Source organism: Tachysurus vachellii, chromosome 20, assembly GCF_030014155.1.
Source record: "Tachysurus vachellii isolate PV-2020 chromosome 20, HZAU_Pvac_v1, whole genome shotgun sequence".
In the NCBI taxonomy this organism is placed as follows: Eukaryota; Metazoa; Chordata; class Actinopteri; order Siluriformes; family Bagridae; genus Tachysurus; species Tachysurus vachellii.
Window position 1 is genome coordinate 16,041,033 of NC_083479.1, and position 19,825 is coordinate 16,060,857.

Here is a 19,825-nt window from a genome sequence, read left to right on the forward strand (position 1 = left end):
TTCTGAGACATGCTGAGAATCAGAATACTTTATTATCCCCATGGGGAAATTGGGTTCGTCACCACAGCTCCAAGTCACCAAAATAAGAATACAAAAATTGAGAATTGCATACACAAGATAACATTTACTTAAAAATAAAAAAAAATAAAGTAAGGATTTAAATAAATATTGCAATAAAGTATTGTTGAACAGTGAGATATGCTGTTGTTGTACAGATGAATTATAAAGTCCCATGGACACAGGTAGAAAGGATTTCCTGAATCACACTGAGGAGCACCTTGGTTGGAAAAGTCTGCGAGTGAACGTACTCCTGTACCTGTAGAACATCATGAAGTGGGTGGAAGATGTTGTCTGAGATGGCCAGTAGCTCAGACAACATCCTTCTTTCTGACACTACAAGTCAAAGTCCAGCTTCGCTCCCACATCATCACCGGCCTTACGGACAAGTTTGCTCAGTCTGTTGGCACCTTCAGTCCGCAGCCCCAGCATGCAACAACAAAAAAGATAGCACTGGCTGCCACAGACTCAAAGAACATCTTCAGCATCGTCCGGCCTCCTCAGAAAGTAGAGATGTCTTCAGAGTTCTTGGTCCAGTCTAGTTTATTATTAATGTGAACTCCTAGGTATTTGTAATCCTCTACCATGTCCACATGGACGGACATGGACATCATGGACGGAAACAGGGGTAATAAGTGCTTTAGTCCTCCTCAAGTCAACCACTAGCTCCTTTGTTTTTGTCACATTGACAACAGTTAACAAAATTATCCACTGTAATCCCATACTAACCACCACAGATGCAATCAACTATAGCCAAGCCATCAGAAAATTTCTGAAGATAGCAGGACTCAGTGCAGTAGCTGAAGTAAGCAGAGTACAGGGTGAAAAGGAAAGGAGACAAAACAGTCCACTGTGGAGCACCAGTGCTGCAAGTGGACATGCTGTGGTCTGTCAGTCAAGTAGTTAACAATCCAGGACACGAGGGAAACCTCTACCTGCATCGCAGTCATCTTTTCACTCAGTAGAGCTGGACTGGAGAACATGACTTGAACAGTGCTTGCAGCCCTGCACAGGTGTGTGTTCCACAGACTTTTTCTCTTGCCCTGTATCCATTCATGGGAACAAATATGGGTATTGACTTTAGGGAAACACCTGCTTTAAGTAAATTTTGCACAAATGAATAAATGTAATGAATGAATGAATTAAAATCAATTAAAAAGTGAGGTGATGTGACAAGTGGTTAAGTAGTGATCTAAAATAATAAATAAATAAAATAGGATAACATTAAAAGATTTTTATTTAAAAATAATTAAAGTGTCTCATTTGATACCATAACTTGATTTGAATACATTTTTATGCATCACACACCAATCAGCCAAAACACCAAAACCACGTGCCTAATATTGTTTAGGTCCCACTTGTTCCATCAAAACAACTGACCCGTCGAGGCACGGACTCCAAAAGACCTCTGAAGATCCTAGAAGTCCTGCAAGTTGTGAGATGGGGCCTCCTTGGATCGGACTCGCTTGTCCAGCACATCCCCGTGTGGCAGGAAGCATTATCTTGCTGTGAAAGAAGCCACTGACATGAAGGTCTACTGTTGTCATTAAGGGGTGTTCTCAGTCTGCATCAGTGTGATAACATCCATATAAATGCCATGACAAAGTTTTCTAGCAGAACGCTGCCCAAAGCACAACTCCCTCCTCCAGCTTGCCTTTTTACCAAAGTGTAATGTGGTGCCATCTCTTCCTCACATAAACAATGCCTCGTCCTTCACTTGCTATATTCCTCATAATTGCGTTCTTAAAAACTATGAAAAAGACATCAAATCTGTATTAGGAGACAGGAAAGAATTGCTGTAAACAAATAGAAAAAAAAATGAGAAAAAAAAGTAAGTAAAACAAACCTAGGTACTAATGAGAGGTAAATGAATTTTAAAAATTTAAATTACACCAGAAATCTGGTGAATAAAACAACTTAGTGAGAAAACTCCTGCCTTAAGTGAATTAAAAAAATAAATAAATAAATAGAATATATGAAATGCACCAACATTTTAACAAAAGTAACACTTTTTAAGAACATCACATCAGATTAAAATATGGGAAATTTAAATTAAAAACAAATTAAATTGAACATTTAAACCTTCTCCTCATTGCTTATGGAACTCCAATTATGCTAACAGACACATTTCACTGCTTTGTATTTCACATTTATTATAACCACAGTTCTTTACACCACCCAAAACCCACTCAGTAACACAAGCATAAGCATTAGGAACAGAGCATTACTGGAGATTTCCTCTTGCTTTATTGATCAACTACAAAAATAAAATCAGAAGCAACATAAAAAAGTCAAACAAGTATGCTCATGAGAATTAAAACTTTATTAGTGTATTTATGAAGTCTGCATATGCAACACGCTTGAAAAGCTTATCTCCTGATAACGTTCATGTCCTACCAATACATCTGTCTAATGGTAAAATAAGCTCACCAACTGTTAAATGCTTTGCCAAAAAAAGAAAAAAAAAAAACATTAAAAATAAAATTATATATATACATATACTGTATATGCATATATGTCTGGGCCACTTAACAGTTCTATTTGGTTTTCTTTCAATACCCAGTCAAAACCGGCAAGCAGAATGTTCCCAGTGTCTGAACAGTTTCAAACAGGCCACAACTTCTTTGTCTTCTCCACACTCGCTGCAATTAAAATACAATCGCAAGTGTAATAAGATCAACAAAAACTAAAGAGAGACAGAGGTGGCAGCAGGGGAATGAAGATTTCTTACATCTTGCCACCGTCACAACAAGTAAAGGAAGGCAGACAGCTAGATCACAGTCATTAGTAAAGTTGTACAACATGAACACACACTAAAAGTTGCACAATTCATCTCGTAAGACGCTGATCATTTGAGGAGTCTTTTTTTCCTTTTCCTTCTCTCACCCGATTAAGGGTGAAGAGAAAAACACTGCCATTTTTCTAAAACATTTGACAATAGGTAGATGTTTTCCCCCCGTTTAAATGAACCATAGGTCATGGAAAAGCATCCAGGGCAGAAAAGATAAAAAAAAAAAAAAAAATTATATTTACACGTTAAAGAATCTTTGTGGGTTTTTTCCCTGAACTAACAAACTTAAACATGCCAATAGAGGATGAGGAGCTGAAAGTTTGGTGCGACAGCTTCAATCGGAAACTGAGTAGAATATAAAGACGTGGATTGTTCAAGATTTCGACTGACAACTTTTTTTATTTTTGTGACAGGACGTTTTCATCATGAAGCCATGTTCCGTTAAAAAGAGGGCATGATCTAAAAAAATACTCAATTCTAATAAAAAGGAAGAGAGCAGTAAAGATTTTAAATATATTTATATATAAAAATACATGAAAATACAAAAAGTAGCTAAAAGAAAGATAAAGGGAAAAAAAATTGTGATTGTGAAGAATAACCTACTTTAACACCTAAAGCTTAAACGGTTGGATTTCTTTTTTTTCTTTTTTTTTTTTTTAAAGATATGGATTGTGTACTCATTTTTATTACTTTTTTTTTGTCGTTTTTCTTCATAAAGATTTTCCTCAGCCCAACTCAGAACGCTCCAGAGTGATCTAGTGCGTATTCACCTTATGAGGGCGATACAGAGACAGAGGTGAAGAAAATATTGGTCCGGGTTGTTTCTTGTTTTTCTTCGTCTTCTTCACATGGTTTCCTTTTTGCTAAAACATTCCTATCTGTTCACATTGGATTTCAGAAGAAGCATGCCATAAGACAGCACCCTGAACATATAAGGCAACATTCTTTCATAGTGGTTGGGTGCAGCTATCAAGAACAAGTAGTGAGTAAGGTGTCTTTTGGCGTTACTTTTGAAGAAGGAAAGGATTTGGTGGGTGGGAAGGACTAAAAAGCAGTAATACTTTTTCTTTTTGTTGATTAGTCTCAGCAAAAGAGATCAAGCTTAAGCAATATGACATTTTGCCAACAGAAGGTAAGCTCTTAGTTAAGCAAAGTACAAAATCAGAAACATTTAGTTTACGTGATCACCTCAAGGGGAAGGAATGCTTTACTGAAACATCTGTGCCAAGTTATTAACTGCCTTCTGTTACTTCCCTAACACACACACACACACACCCCTTCCCAGCCTTTATAAGAAAAGGAGAAAAAAAAAAAAATTACATTTCAAATTCTACCACTAATACATTTAATATTGAGGATTTATGGGGGGAGCGAATTAAAGGTGCATGAAGCTGATGTGACAGCAAGTGCCATGTTCAGTTCCGAAAAGTGAGAACATCAGGGAGGAGAGAGGGGGGGGAGAGAGAGAGAGAGAGAGAGAGAGAGAGAGAGTGGGGGGGAGAGAGAGAGAGAGAGAGAGCTGGGGATTATAGCACGTCTGTTGTTCTACTTGTCGTTTCTTGTGATTGTGGACTTTGCAGATTTCAGGGAGGGGGTGTGGACATCGTCGTCATGGCGATTAGGACATACTGGAACAGCGGGCAGTGGGAGAACCCATCTGGGTCAGAACCTTATCCAGCCACTGCAGTGGTCCGTTCAAGTGCAGCTCGATCCAGCATGGAGTGCTCGTCACAGTCTGCCGTCTGACACACAAAAAAAAAGAAGAAAAAAAACATCTCTCAACTTTTTTTTTCTAAAAGACATGCAAGCGAGTGAAACAACGCCAGTCCCTCTCCTGTGTGCCCCACAAACAAACTCATCAATCTTGGGTTATTTTTATCATTGGCCTTTACCCGTAACCACGAGGGAGGTCGTACATGTTGCACAGTCGTGAAAAGATTCTACTCCATGTAGATTTGAATAATTTATATGTTTTTTTACAAAGATTTTTTTTTTTTTTTTTTTTTAAAAAGGGACCAAATATGTGGATTTATTTGAGGTGATCTACCTTTCAGTTCTGCAATCAAATTCAGTAATTAGTTATATGTTGCAAAACACATGTAGTCTAATGCAAAAGAATGGCTGTTTTCAGCCTCAGGATCTTCTATCAGGTAAAAAAAAAAAAAAAAAAAAAAAAAAAAAAAAAAAAAGTATAGCGCCGTGTCTTTGGGTTCCATGTGGCATTTAGGATGAGAAGGACCACATACGTCTTCAAAACATCTGCTCTAAAGTTTTTGTGCAAAATTTCCATAAAGGAAAAGGCACAAATCTCCAAACTTATTTTGTAAGATTCAATCCACCAGCCATTATCCAGGTTGAACACAGGGGGACAGAATCCATATCAGTGTCATTAACACTGATAAAAATGGAGACAAAGGTGTCTTAGTATGACGTGCTGAAGGAGAAAATACCTTTAAGCTGTAGATACTTTAAACGTCCTCCACGAGAGTAAAACCGGTGCAGGGCTACTGCACTGTCAGGATCTACAAATTCTTCTAATTGCAAGAGAAAGGGATGTGGCAAACGTATTGGACTGCTGATGGGAAGGTTGTGAGATCAAATACCAGGTCCAACAAGCTGCGACTGCTGGCCCGTTTATCAAGGCCCTTAACCCCCAATTAGTTTAAAAAAAATAAATAAATAAATAAATAAATAAAAAAATGACATTTCACGTGTTTCTCTGGGGTAAGTGCGTAACTCCCGTAAATGTAAGAAAAGCTAATATAGCGGCTCACATCAATCAACAGTAGACCGCATTAAATATTACTGAGATGAACTAGTGACAGGAAAGTACGGTCTTACTCATCTAGCAGACTTGTAAAGTCATGTCTCTGTGGTTACAGAGAAACGTACATTATTAATCAACTGCATCTTAACAGAGAAATGTTTAACACTGACTTTTCAAAAGAGAGACAAGGTTAAGAAATGCAGACTTTAAAAAGCGAATTTGTAATTTAGATGTTAATGAAGAAAATCTTACTGAGAAGCAAAAACCATAAAGTGGTCTTAAGAGGCTCAAACTATTCGCATGCCCAGTTTATTAACATTAGTAAGATTTAAGATTGAGACTTCCAGACATTCTAACACTACAGTTAGAATAGAATTATTTAATCCATGTTTAGTTCATTCTTTCGCAGTGACAAACACTCAAACCCATACTGACAGAGGAATTCACGGTACCTGTACTCAGCCCCCCAGCCTTTCACAAAGCTCATGCGGATGGTGCACATTCTGGTGAGCTGATAGACGGCCTCGAAACCCTGATTGACCGACTGAGCCAAGAGTGCAGCAAACTCCTGGTTGTTGAAGATCTTCAGGTTACAGCCTAAGAAGTGTAGAACGTGATGTCAGTAATTTATATTTATTCAGTGTTAAAATCTATACCCAAACCTGAGATACAGCCTGTAATTAAGGGAGCAAAGACGTACCTGGGGGGATTTTACAGACGGTTGCAGGGTGCCAGCCGTACCTCTGGTTACAGTTAGGGCTTTGTACAAAGATGGCGCTGTCGCTTAGACACTCAGCAAACACTTCTCCTCCGATATAATACAGCCTGACTCCGCGACCTGCTCACAACACCAAAGCATCGTCTCACATGAGAACCATCATGTTTACTACACCTCCAAAACGGTGTCTAAATATTTACCCAAAAGACACATTCACTGCCAGACACTGACAGGTCTGATGGTTAATGAGACCTTTTTTTGATTACTTGGCTGGAAATGTGCACATACTAAAAAAATAAACCCCAATAACTAGGTACTTGCAGTCACTTCCATCCTAAATACAACCATAATCACCATTTTGTCCAATATTGACAATGCCTATCCTGCAGATACCGTGCCTTCCAAGTTTGGGGAGTTATTGCCACACTAACAGACAACACAAAAAGTCGTATTTCCATGTAACCAAGGGTGAACAAAACGTGCTCTGTGAAAATATTTAGAGGAGAAACTATAGTGATTTCCTACAATAACAAATGTTTTAAACATAAAACTGAGCACTGGTAATAGTGCACAGCGGCAAGCAAAGCTATAGCCACAAGCTAGATGGATGGTTTAGAAAAATGTGCTAGATTCTATGATAGGCAAGTAAAAAGAAGTGTTTAGCTGCCATTACCCCTGTTCTGTCATGCTATCAAGGAAATGACAAAAGTGGAACAAAACCTACCCGAATGTACCTAATATAGCAAGATAATGCATCCCACTTATATTTAAAAATAAATAAACAAACAAACAAACAAACGCACACATACCTTAATTTAAACCTGGGCAATGAAATGCAAGTGTGCAGCGAATTAAGTAAGCAATTAGCACAAAGTTCAACTAGCAGCTACAAGTTTCCAGTACATGATGTGATGCTTATACCAGCAAATACTTCAGGAAATGAACGTTAATGCAGGGTGTGACTGAAATCTGCACCTCCCTACTATTTAAGTGAGTGATTAATGGCTCCTTGTTACTTAAAGTAAGAAGCCTGTACTTTGCACACCTATTAGTCCATTTGCCTAGTTTGGTATTGAAGTTTAATGTGTGCATCCACCCATTGCTGGACTTTCTCTTCTTCACCCAGTTTCTCCTACTGCTCGTGTGTGTACCTATGTGCCTGCGAGTCATCTCCACGGTGGCGTTGCGGTTGACGTTGGACAGCAGGCCCAAGCAGAAGCGCTCGGAGTTGGAAGGATCTGTAAATCCATCCACAGTGAGGGAAGGCTGCGAGGCGTGGAAGGTCTCCCCGACCCGCTGGTTCAGCTCATAGTAAGCTATGGAGCACCAGAAAGCGGGCTCAGAGTAGGTCACTGGTTGCAAGTCTACAACAAAAACACAAATGTGTGTAAGATCATATCGTATCTGCTTAGTTATGAAAAAGGCTATTACAAAATGTGGCACCAAGCATGGCGTTAGTCATTAGCCCTTGCACTCAAATCCAACACTGAGAAACATTTTAAAACATCACAGGGAGATATTGAGGGGAAAATCTGCCCTTACCCATGCCATGGTTAACAGGTGAGAGTGTGCTTGGCGACAGTTCTGCAGGGGAGCCTGGAGGGGGAGAAAAGATATAAAAAGGCATAACATTTTCAGTTTAGCCACATACTGTATGCTATAGAAGCTTTTACACACGTTCCTATAATGAGCTTTACATGAAATTCATTTTATCAAGCCCAGTCTTCCAAACTGTACAATTAAAACTCTGCTAGCTTGTAAGCAACCATGCTAATAATTCACAAGGTTAAAAAAAAGGTTAAATTACTCAGGAGAAATTACCCTAAACTAAGCTAAAACTAGCCTAGAATAAACACTATACTTAAAGCTAGCTTGAAAACATTACATATATAAGTGGATAACGTTTTTTTTTTATGAATGCCAATTAGATTGTTGACTTGACAGCATATGTTAATTAAATTACTAGTCAATTGCTTGGGACAAGCAGATTACATGTAGGTAATATTAATTGTTCCTTATATTAGCACCATATTATATGATGTGCATAAACATGCGCGTTACAGCAAGGCACGCTTTCTAATTGGTAGTGGGGCAGGTGGTATATCAAGTGGTTAAAGCTCTGGGTTGTTGAGCAAAGGATCTGGGTTCAAGCCCCAGCACCACCAAGATGCCACTGTAAGGCCCTTGAGCAAGGCCCAGAAACAGCTGATTCTGGGATTCACACACAAGAGTCTCGTGTTTAAAAAATTTTCAAACGTCATCCTGCTGATAAAAGGGATCACAAGAGAATAGGCATAATGGAGCTTCCAGGTAATCTACAGTACCTCTAATATCCACTCATTACAAACGTGATGAGCAGAAAAGCATCTCAGATGGGATAACATGTCAAATTTTAAGGTAGATGTTCCACTCCTGACAGGATTCAACTCCTGTCAGCCAAGAACAGGAATCTAAGGTGACCATAGGCATAGAAAAGAACATCCGAAAGAACTCTTTATAATCTTGGTGAACTGTTCCTGACTGCCTGAACATGATGTGCTTCTTGAGGAGCTTTAGTTTGAGGTGTCGACCAGAACAAGCAGGGCAGAGGCACTTTTATTTGACCAGTAGGGACAGCTATAGTTTGTATAGGTTATTATATTTGCCATATCATTCTAGCCTTCACTATAAATATTTTTTTTTTTTTTTTATCTCTAATGCTGAATAAGACAAAATGAAGTGTATGCACAGACACACACATACACAGAGTCATTCCCATGCAGTACTGGCCACTGTGGGAATGTACCTGTGTCCATACTTTGATTCATATGCTGGTCACTGGTCTCTCCATCCTCACTGATGTAGCCTGGTGGAGGAGTTTCTATGAATACACATAAGAAATACACTTAAGAAAACTAATCCACAAAGTATGCATGCGATAACGAGATCATCAATTATGGCAGGATCACATGGAAATCATGCAGTTCTTACCTGGTATATAGTTGTTGGGGGGTTCGATCCCTCCAGGGAAGTTGGTGTTTTCGGGTATGGAATGGGTATAGTCATCCAGAGGAGGCAGTTCAGTCAGAATTTCTGTATGTCTTGGCACGAGGACAGGTGGTAGGACTACAGAAAGGGGAACAAAGACACCATTCAACATTAGTATATTATAGTATTAGTGTGACGCGACTAGAATGATAGAAACTGTGGTGAGCTACAGAGCTAGGCAAAAGACAAGCACAGTACTTCACATGATAAATCACAATCTAAATGCCAGCAAAACCTTTTTAATAGAGGACATATTTAACATGAAGGAAAACAGGTTCATGATACAGCTACATTAATATAAATGTTTACAAGATTTTATCATAAAATCGCTATTATATATTTCTAGCCGGGCCCCAATAAGCAGTTGTTAGCACTTTTAATAATAACCCACTGAACAGATGAAAGCAGTCGCTTGGTCACCTGGTGTCTCCACCCGCTGGTAGTGGTAGGGGTTGACGCACACTTCGTCCTTCTTGAGGTTGAAGGCGAACTCGCACGTGTCGATGGCGCGCAGCTCGTGGTGGCTGTGCAGGTCGGGCCATCGCCACAGGCGGCAGTAGATTACGTGAGGCAGCCCCTTACGGTGAGACACCTGCAGGCGTCCGTCCAGAGATCTAACCCAGGCACATAAACACAGGAAAGGACAGAGAGGAGGAGAGAAAGAGCAGAGGAAGACAGGGAACGTGCCAAACAGTCAGAGGAAGGAGAACATGGATGGAGAGAGGGAAGAGAGCTGGTTTAGACCTCAGTTTGGTTCGGCATCTAGTACCAAAGCAGATCAGAAACCACGTCCTCATTTTACTTCTATAACTAAATCTACTGTTACAGCTTCTCCAAGAGGATGTGAGTGTATGAATGCGGAAAAAAACATTAAGTGCACAATTTTAATTAATACTAGCTTAGCATTGTACACTAGATCTAGTTAAAACTAGGTTAATCATCGTGAAAGGCCTGAGAAGTTAAAGTGAAATACACAGCCCCTGGAGAAGAAGAGGAAGCCTTCTGCGCCCTCTCTCTCCGAGCCGACGGGGAAACGGAGCGCGGCCCGGGTGAGTGCAGCACAGTGACAGGAGAGGATAGTCACCTGGTTTGGTCAGGGTAGCTGTATAGGCCTGAGGTATCCCACTGTTCTATCGTATTTGGAGTACTCAGTCCCCAAATTTCAGAGCAATTGCTGTGCACAAAAAAAGTAAAACAAACAAAAACAAAAAGAACACACAAACAAACAAAAAAATGATAAACATGGGGCATGATTCATTCAAAAATACCAAGATGACATAGCATGGGAAAGATATGGGTGTCAATTCTTTTATTGGAGTTGTTCTGTATTACGCAGTTCAACTCGAATAAAAGAAGCCACTCAAATGATGAAAATCACATACAACAGTGAAATGGAGAACAAAACAAATGTACATATGAATTCTTATTACAGCGTTCAGTCACAGTGTGAGGAACAAAACATCCAAGGGCCTGCTGTTATAGGAAAATAATCAACTATAAACGTTGGATTTGTTTCGAATAACAGTCCCAAGTGTTTTATTCGTCTTATACCACAGCAGTCTGCAAACTATAACCATTTTTAAATAAGTGCCGTTTATTAAGAAGTTAGCGTTACATAGAATACTGAAGAAAACGTGAGAAATATGTTAGTGTGTACAGCAGATATATAAACAGTGGTTCCACCTCCAGTCTCTTTTCTGAAGAAAAACTGATGGTTGTCACGTTACCAAGCAACCGAGAAGTCTTTCCTGTTTCCTTCGGAAACCTTACTTATCTTTACAAAAGTGCTGGAGATTTCTATTGTGAATGTTAAATAATCGTCTCCTTATGAAAGGCTATTAATGACCGTGTTCTAATATCGTCTGTTATACAAATTACAGCCTGTTACAACCAATTAAACTTCAGCAGCGCTGTGGTATAAACTTCATCAAGGCAGGTTGAGGAAACGGTAATAAGTCTGTTTTCATGACGAGTTTGATTAGATTGACATTTAAACATGCAGCACAGGACAAAAATGGAGTTGAAAAACAATATGATCCATTTCTATGAAATGCACCACATTTATTTCATACCAATATCAAACAGTAGATACACACAAATTACTGGGTAACACTATAAAGAGACTTGGAATGAAATTTTGAGATGATCAGGTTTTTTCTTTGTTTAACTGATTCCCCAAGACTATAAACATCATTCTGATCCTTGCTTAAAATAAAATAAAAAAAATTAAAAAATTAAAAAAAAAAAAAAGACAAACCACAGGCATTTTCCTTCAAACGCTAAACATCCATGATGATTCTTTTCTGAATTTTTTTTTTCCTTTCTTGTAGAATTTAGTAACACGTTGCCTGATAAAATCAGTTTATATAAATCAAGGTTGTATCAGATTAACAGATAAGAGGAAACCCAATAGTACCACTAGTACTAGATAGAACACGTACCTTCTCTTTAAGATACTAAAGCTTTATCGTGTAGCAAAGGGTAAATCTTAGTCTTTTCTAATGATCTGCACAAACAAATCTGACAAACCAGGATCTTTTTAACCCACGCTAAACAAAAAGCATTAGAAATTGAATTGCATCAGCAATAAATGATAACAAGGAAGCAAAAAAATGATTACCACAAAGAGAGTGAAAGAATGATCAAGACCATTAATTGGTGTTTTGCTTTTGGAGAATGGCATCTAAATGAAAAGGGGTTATTAGCTTGTTTAGGTCATTTCATGCTCAGTGTTTTACTGCTGGAGTTTGTATGGTCATGAGAAAATGGGGGAATGGGGGCATATAGCAAAACTGAAAATAAAGGCAAGAAAGGAAGTGAAACTACCCATGTCCACACTGAGTGCCATGTGCTGAATCAGGGAAATGGAGCCAACATTCAGTACAGCAGTAGCTGGAAAGCATTTCACTTCTGTGAGCTTCCATTGATCTGGTTACTGTAGCTAATTAATACAACGCCTACGTATAACAAATCGTAGCAGTGTTTGACCATCGTGATAACGGTCAGCACCTATTTTGCACGCTTTATTTAAACACAAGAGGAAAGTGCAATACGAAAACAGGAACTTTCATCTTTCCATAAAAATGCATTCTTTCAGTTCCTCTGGAGCAGATGTATATAACCTATACCAAGCCTCTAGCTTCTACTAGCGAGCCCTTGAGCTGCACGTTACACATCGTTATTAAGTTTTCAGGTTTACGCTCTGGTCTTATTCCTAATCAAATTTTTATCTTGCACGCATTACTCGAAGCCTCTCCTACTCTAAAGTCAGGATCTTTAGAAACACTATCCATGGAAGACATATCAATTCTAATTCCCAATGCAAAAGCAGAGCTACTGTTACGCCTCGGTAATGGCGTCACTGCTTTTCAGAACGGTTGACACTTTTTGATTGTCCCCCGGTGACCAGTGGGGCTGAGCGATGGACAATATCCGATTGCATCGTCCCAACACGCAATCGGCACTAATCCTAGACAGATAAGAGCATCGGTTAGTCCGGTAACTGGAGAGAGCTTGACTTAAACAGCGTGTTAACAGAACAAACTGGAATTTTAAGAACTACTGATTTTGTGATCTACACCATTCATGCATTTCATAATTCAGTAGTAAACTGGTGACTGGTCTCAATCACAAATTAGTAGTTTGAATAAAAACGTTAACTAAAACCCGAAATATCGGATTTAATTGTAACTTTTACTTAAACAAGATTTTTTAAATTTGCCACATACTTCCTGCCAGCTTCCGCTTTTCTGCTCAGTTTACTTCCTCCAAAAACCCATGTGCTGACACAAACTACATTATGTAGGTTTAAAGCCAGATTCAGAGATAATATTGACGGAATAAGAATGACAGCTGAGGGTAATTCAAACCTTTCTACAGTGACAACCCTGCTGTAAACATACAAGTATTTTATATAAAGGTTTGGCAATGTAACCATTTTCTTACCCTTAAAATATTGCTAATGTTACAAAGGCTAGAGGTTATAATCAGTCCTTTAGTGCCGAGGTGACCACCGATCCACCACATGGCCTGAAGATTTCATCTGCATGCATTCCAGAGGCTAAAACCAGTTGAAATATCTCTCTGCATACTTATCAGAACCAGGATAAAACCAAGCTGCTGCTCCTTTATCATAGCTGCTCTCCTGACAGGATAAGATATCTAAACAATACCGCTTGAGGAAACAATATTTTGCAAGCATCCACACCACGTAGTAAGGTGGCCTGATCTCAGAACTGACCAGGGATCTGATTAAAATAGCAGGATGGCAAGATGCACAAAAGAACAGTATGTTCTCGGGCTATAATCTTCGCTTATGTTGAAACTGAGCAACGCTGCCGATAAGTCTCCTACTCGAGTTGCGTCCTCTGAACGTGTGCCAAGTGGTTGTCTTCGCAATCCTGAAAAAGGTAGAGCTAAACCTATAACTTCACAAAGGGTCTGTAATGTATAGTGCTCTTTGGGTTTATGTTATGTTAAACATAACTTAACTATGCCACTGTTAAACTTTTAAAAAAAAGTACAGGCACTTGAGATGAGCAAAATTAAGCATCATAATTCATAAGTAAAACTAGGCCATGCCTTGAACATTTCACAACAGGTTTTTATTTTTCATTTTGAAATAAAGGCACTTAAAACACACCCAAATCAATGTGTTTAATCTTTCAGATTTATAAACCTAATTTTAAAAATGATCTGCCCGACAGCTGCCTGAATCACATCCCGTGACAAAAATCAATGTGCCAGCTTTAGGTCACTGTTGCTCATCTGCTTTAGAGGAGTGATGTGATATCCTGTCTGCTCAAAAGATAATGTCATCTGCACTGTGTAAATACTGACCTGTACTCCGTTCCTCCCTCCTTCACCAGTAATTGATGGAATAATGTGCCCATGCAGTCTGCTTCCTCAGCAGATTTATTGAAGGGGATGAAAACGGGGCCTTGATACCAGCACATAGAGGCAGCCAGACAGCAGAGTGATCATGTTACAATCAATAGGCTTTAGAAATGCAACCCCATCACCCTGGCGAGGGGCGCAAGCAGGAGAAAAGTGCTCTCTTTGCATCCCTGCACTCACTGGAGGCATGTCTGCAGATACACTATCTGTGCTGCTTCTCAGAGGACCTGCGCTGATAGCTGGGACTTCCAGAAATTGTCCGGAAGTCACATTATCTTAGATAAGGGTTTGTTTTCCTCGAAATAGGGCAAACAAAAACAATAAAAGCCGAGATCAAGCGCTCTCCTTTAGCGATGTAAGAAGTGTTTGAAATGACTAACGAAACTCATGGCGAGCAGCTGCTGTTAAGAGATTTCAAGATTAATTGTCCATGCTCTCAAACCAATAAACAAGGCCTAATCAACATATCAAACCTACAGGGAAAAAGAGTCGCTGCCAATCCACCTCCACACTTCCTACTTATATCAGCATGTAACAGCTGAATACATCTCCACAGCTCCTTAAATGCTTCTGGAGAAGTGCAAATCGAGAGGATTAATCATGCATTTGTTATATAGAAGCAGTTAAAAATAACCATTTAGCACATGAGAGACTCTATGAATCAAACCAATCAGATTCGAGTGCCAAGAACAAGAAGTGTTCTGACAAGAAAATAAATCCATTAAATAAATAAAAGCTGTGAGAGCATACAAGTCAGTATATGCTGAAGGTGCTAAAAACAGATGATTGTTACAACAAAAAATATATATCTTATTACAAATAAGCTTGGAATTATTTTAAACGAAGTGTGAATTAAGAAGCAATCTGTCTCAGTATTAAAGCCAAGAGGCACAGAGACGATGATGCCTTCAGCCATTCCCACCAATCTTCAAGGTTAGAGGACTGATTAGAACAGAAAACATGCACCGGCAGCAAATTTTCCCACCCTGTGAAACCTCCCTAGACGGACTCTCAAGGAAAGCCGGAAAGACGGTGAACTGAAAATGACGAGTTCAAAGAACCCCAAAGATCTGACCCAGGTCTGCTGCACCGTTTAGGAGGATTACTAGGAATAACTGCAGATAATTGAAGCTGTAGGACTAAAGCCCTTTGAGATCAGATTGAAGTACACAAAAAAAACGCAAATATTCATATAATTCACTAAAGCTCACTAAACAGATTTACATTTCATGCTCTTTGATTATATATCGTCTATACAGTTTAACGGCCTGTTCATTGGATTGCAATTTTAGATGACTTTCACAATTACATATACGTCATTAACATACCACAAAAAAAGCAGTGATAAAAAAACTGAGAAGTAGCACTGTTTTCATAAAACACAAGGTTTCAATTTGTTGAGTCTAAGAAGCTGGAAGCCACTGTTTTCTCACATTACTGATAGAAGTCACTGATGGTTTATAGCAATCATTGTGAACGGAAGAAGGTTAAAGCCTGACTCCATGACTAGCTATCAAAGTACAAATGAGATGGGATGGATGTAGGATGTTTGAATAATTATTAATTAAATCATTAAATAAATAAATGAATAAAAAGGAAATCCAACTGAGACTATAACTGAAGTCAGTATGACGCAATGGCACAGATATAATGCAAATAAATAAAATAAAGCAATCCTAAATCTAGGAAAAGTGCACCATCTTGATTTAAATACTTAAGCTGAACGCATTTCCTGTTCAAACTGTGCATTTTCCTTTCCAAAATCACGCAGACAGGATATGAGCAAACAAACTGCATGATAAGCTGAGAGTGTAAGTAAAAGCTTTGGCATGGGGATGATGTAAATGTGTGTTCTCTTTCACACTGGCATACCTGGGGATGGTCACACACTTGGTGTTGCAGTTCTGCGTGGTGATGGCTTTCTCCAGTTCATCCAGCTGGCCTGTCTTCTTCAGCTTCTTCACCAGGCTCTTAACCGCCTTCTCACACCACTTCTCCTCCTGACCATTCTGCTCTCCGCCGCCTGCTCCGCCCGAGCCACTCGCAGACTTCTTCCAGCCCAGCAGGCGCTTCACCACTGGCGGCGTGAATGGCAAGATAGAGGACATCCTCGGGTGGTGTTATGGTTCAGCCGTGAAACGCGGGACAAGGTTTGGGGGTAAAAAAGAAACTGGACGAGGAACCCGCTTTCCCAAGAAGGCTTTGGGAAAGAAGGCCACCAGCCCAAAGTGGCCTCAAGGTCCTGAGGGAATGTTAGAAGGGATGTAGGGGCAGGAGAGGTACTTAGGACTCAGAACAGGGAAGAAGGGGGGTTGAGGAGTTACCTGAGCGAGGAGAAAAACAGAAATCAAAAAGACTGATTACAGACCAGGGGAAAAAAAAAAAAAAAAAAGACAGGCTCAAAAGGATTAGCCAGGAACCTACATACTGTTTGCACAGCACAACCCATGAAGAAAAAAGAAAAAAAAAAAAAAACATTGTTACAGTTTCACATGCATTACAAAGATGCTATTTAAGGCAAATTACACCAATTTATCCACAAATTAAAAGCAGATAATAACAATAACAACAACCCTAAAGCATAATATGAAAATACAGGGAATAATTGAAGACAGTTACACATTTTGCAAATGAAAAAAACCGCTAAGCCACAGCATCGACGAGGAACAAACGGCAGCTTTATTCATCCAGAGGTTTATTTACATAGGAGGTAACGTGACGTAATTACTCCTGGAGTATTTTTGATTGTATTCCTGTCTGAATCTGTCATACTTAGAAAGTTTTCCCCGAAGGTTTTACATGCAGAAGTAATTCCAGGTAAAAATTCATAATCTGTGAACTAACACAAGCCTTTCCCAGTTTAAACAGTAGGAAGAACCCTGCGGTAAGAGAAGAACTGAGATTTCCTTGTTACATGCTACCATGAAGTGACTGATACCCATTCTGAAATCACACAGATTCTAGAAGTAAGAAGTAAACGTTTTAACAGCAGGCCTTTTAGTTTCCCAATAACACCGATATCTAATGCCGGATTAAAACATACACAACCGAATGTGAATCCTTTAAGCGCCGTTTTTGGTCTTGTGTCCGAAAACAACAAGTAAATTGGATTGGACTGTGTTGTGTTTACTTCTCTTTTAGCAAGGTGCTTGATTCTGATCAGTTGGACACGGTCAGTTCTCCTTTCTTTTTAAAACAGTGGGTCAGAGATGTTAATTCCAGAGTCTGGAAAAAATAAGACGTAATTTATTGGTCTGTGGAATCGTTTCATAAACAATCTTCCAAACCAAGTGGACGAACCGACACTGATTGATCGATGTCCAGTTTTGCTTGTGATTTATTGAGGTTGAATTTTCTCTCTTTCTGTTTACATGGACACAATGGAAAAGGACAAGGTCTGTACGCCTGCTGGGTTGTTTTTAGTTGAAATAAACATTTTTTATTTTTTAATGTACACAGCTGAAGAAGAGAACGAGGACAAAATAAAACGAGTGGGTGTACAAGAAAATAGAAAAGCGCTAGAATTCAAAACGAGTTCATCCTAAAAAAAAAAAAAAAAAAAAAAAAAGAAGGGACAACATGAGCAAAGCAGAATGAAGCGCACCGGTGATTCGTGTCGGATTTAAAACCCCACGTATCCCAGAAACGCTATAATGCATCATAGCGTGTATAATACAACAGTGGAGCGTTTATTATAACGTGTCTTGGCTTTCTACACAAAAAAAAAAATCGATGGACAAATTCCAGTGAAAGACTTCAGGCGCTGTCTGAGCTTCGTATTACAGTCCATTACACTCAGCATCAAGATATTTTATAACATCATATAATAATTTTTTTAAAACATTTCACTCGATCATATAGAATTAATTTCGCCTCAATCAGGTGTAATTAGGAAACCAGATGAAAAGGAATAACGAGGAGAAGAAAAAAAAACAGGCCCGATGATGAAGCAGCTCCGAGCAAGTTGTTGTTATTATTGTGTATTGTTTGTTTGTTTATTGTTTATTATTATTTATCATTAACGCGTTCTTACCTCGATTTAGATGTTTGTTCGGTGGGAATCGAGGTGTTCAACGCCTGCATGAAACACTCCTGGGTTTTCTGGAGCAAATCGACCCCGTAAACGTTGAGGATGCTTCGGCGGCTACAATGAAACAAACCCAGAGCGTGAATGCGGCTACATCCGGACGCGACTGCTTAGGGTTTTTTTGTGTTGTTTTTTTTTTTTTGCTTTAGGATACATTTGATCAAATATAAACAAAGCGCCCCAGGAGCATCGGAATGCTGCTACAGAAGCGTTCGGTGATGATTTAGCTCAACAACTCGGCGTCCCAGTCGAAGCCCTGGTCGATATAAACACCGAAAACCGCTAGCTGAAGCTTTGCTACTTTTGTTTGACAGAAAAATAAACAGGTTGGAGAACCTGGTGTTTGCTTGCAGTCAGTTTCTCTCAGTACCAGGCTTTCATTAAACTCACCTTAACGACGACTCGTGTCCGAATATTCAAAACCGTCCGGTCAACAAGCAGGAAATTGTCTTCGGGATGTTTTTATTATTATTAAAAAAAAAAAAAAAAATAGTTTAGACTGTATTTTCCTTCCCCTATAGCCAAATTTCAGCAGCAAGACGACGGCCTCTCATGCAGCCAACCTAACCTTAATGCGCGCAACGCGATACTTTCCCGCCCACGATCCCGCCCTTGAATTGTCATTGGTTGATACAGAAACCTATCTTGGCGACAATAGAATAAGTTCTCTTATACGATTGGCTTAACGCGATGTCGTTCGTGTTTAACGTCACGTATGCAAAGTATTAGTGATTCCTATTGGGTAATCGGATTCATCTCGCCGTGTGTGATGTTTAGATTGCAGTATGAAGCTTTTGATTGGTTAATATATCTGTCTATCTACTGACTTCATAATAGAAGTGAACGGAACAGGGGTGGGGCGAGTGAAAGTGGGTTAGAGCCGTCAAAAACCGACACGGTATTCCTCCGCCATTCAACAAAGGAGGATAAATAGGGCTTAGTTTTATTTTTCTGCAACTCTGGTGTCCTTTTTTTTCTACTCCGTCAGTCTACATTCAATCGGTTAATATCCACAGAAGCCATTTTTTGTTACAAAATACAATACTACATTCCACTTGACTGTTATGATGTTGGGTTGCCAGATAGTGTCAACGTCCTTCACATTACATACGGATTTTATTTATTATAATTCTTTATCAAGTTGTACATCTAACTAAACACATATATCCCACACTTTACCCACAACCCCAAAGAAATACATCTATTTATAAACATTCCATGTATTTATAAATACATCACTGCTGAATTATGCTATAATTTGGATCAGAAGCTTTCTTTTAAGATTTCTCATTCAGAGGTAAAATTATAGGAAGTCTTAACATTGGAGGACTTTGCACTTTCCTTTTTATCTGAAACTGTACAAGTTGTATTTTTCTTTGTTTTTATTTCATTTAGAGAGAATAAAAACTATTCTGAGTGAATATGCTGAATATGGCAACCCGGCTTCTGGTTGCCAGGGGTTGTTACTGAACACATTTCCAC

The 19,825-nt window shown here is 39.1% G+C and overlaps 1 protein-coding gene across 3 annotated transcripts; it reads right to left on the reverse strand.

Annotated features, from left to right (window-relative positions):
- Window positions 1-2,362: 2,362 nt before the first annotated feature.
- On the reverse strand, window positions 2,363-18,919 carry smad2 (SMAD family member 2). Of its 3 annotated transcripts, XM_060895455.1 has the most exons (12): window positions 18,734-18,918; window positions 18,290-18,400; window positions 16,129-16,580; window positions 10,445-10,534; window positions 9,781-9,974; window positions 9,304-9,438; window positions 9,119-9,193; window positions 7,876-7,929; window positions 7,485-7,697; window positions 6,316-6,453; window positions 6,068-6,212; window positions 2,363-4,590 (listed from the first exon to the last, which is right to left on the reverse strand). In XM_060895455.1, exons 3-12 carry the CDS (start codon window positions 16,362-16,364, stop codon window positions 4,467-4,469), a joined length of 1,404 nt encoding a protein of 467 aa, XP_060751438.1. In that variant the 5' UTR covers window positions 16,365-16,580; window positions 18,290-18,400; window positions 18,734-18,918; the 3' UTR covers window positions 2,363-4,466. The 3 variants fall into 3 exon arrangements, with proteins under 3 accessions (XP_060751438.1, XP_060751439.1, XP_060751437.1); XM_060895456.1 differs by lacking the exon at window positions 18,290-18,400 and having other exon boundaries at window positions 9,131-9,193; window positions 18,734-18,919; XM_060895454.1 differs by lacking the exon at window positions 18,290-18,400.
- Window positions 18,920-19,825: the final 906 nt, after the last annotated feature.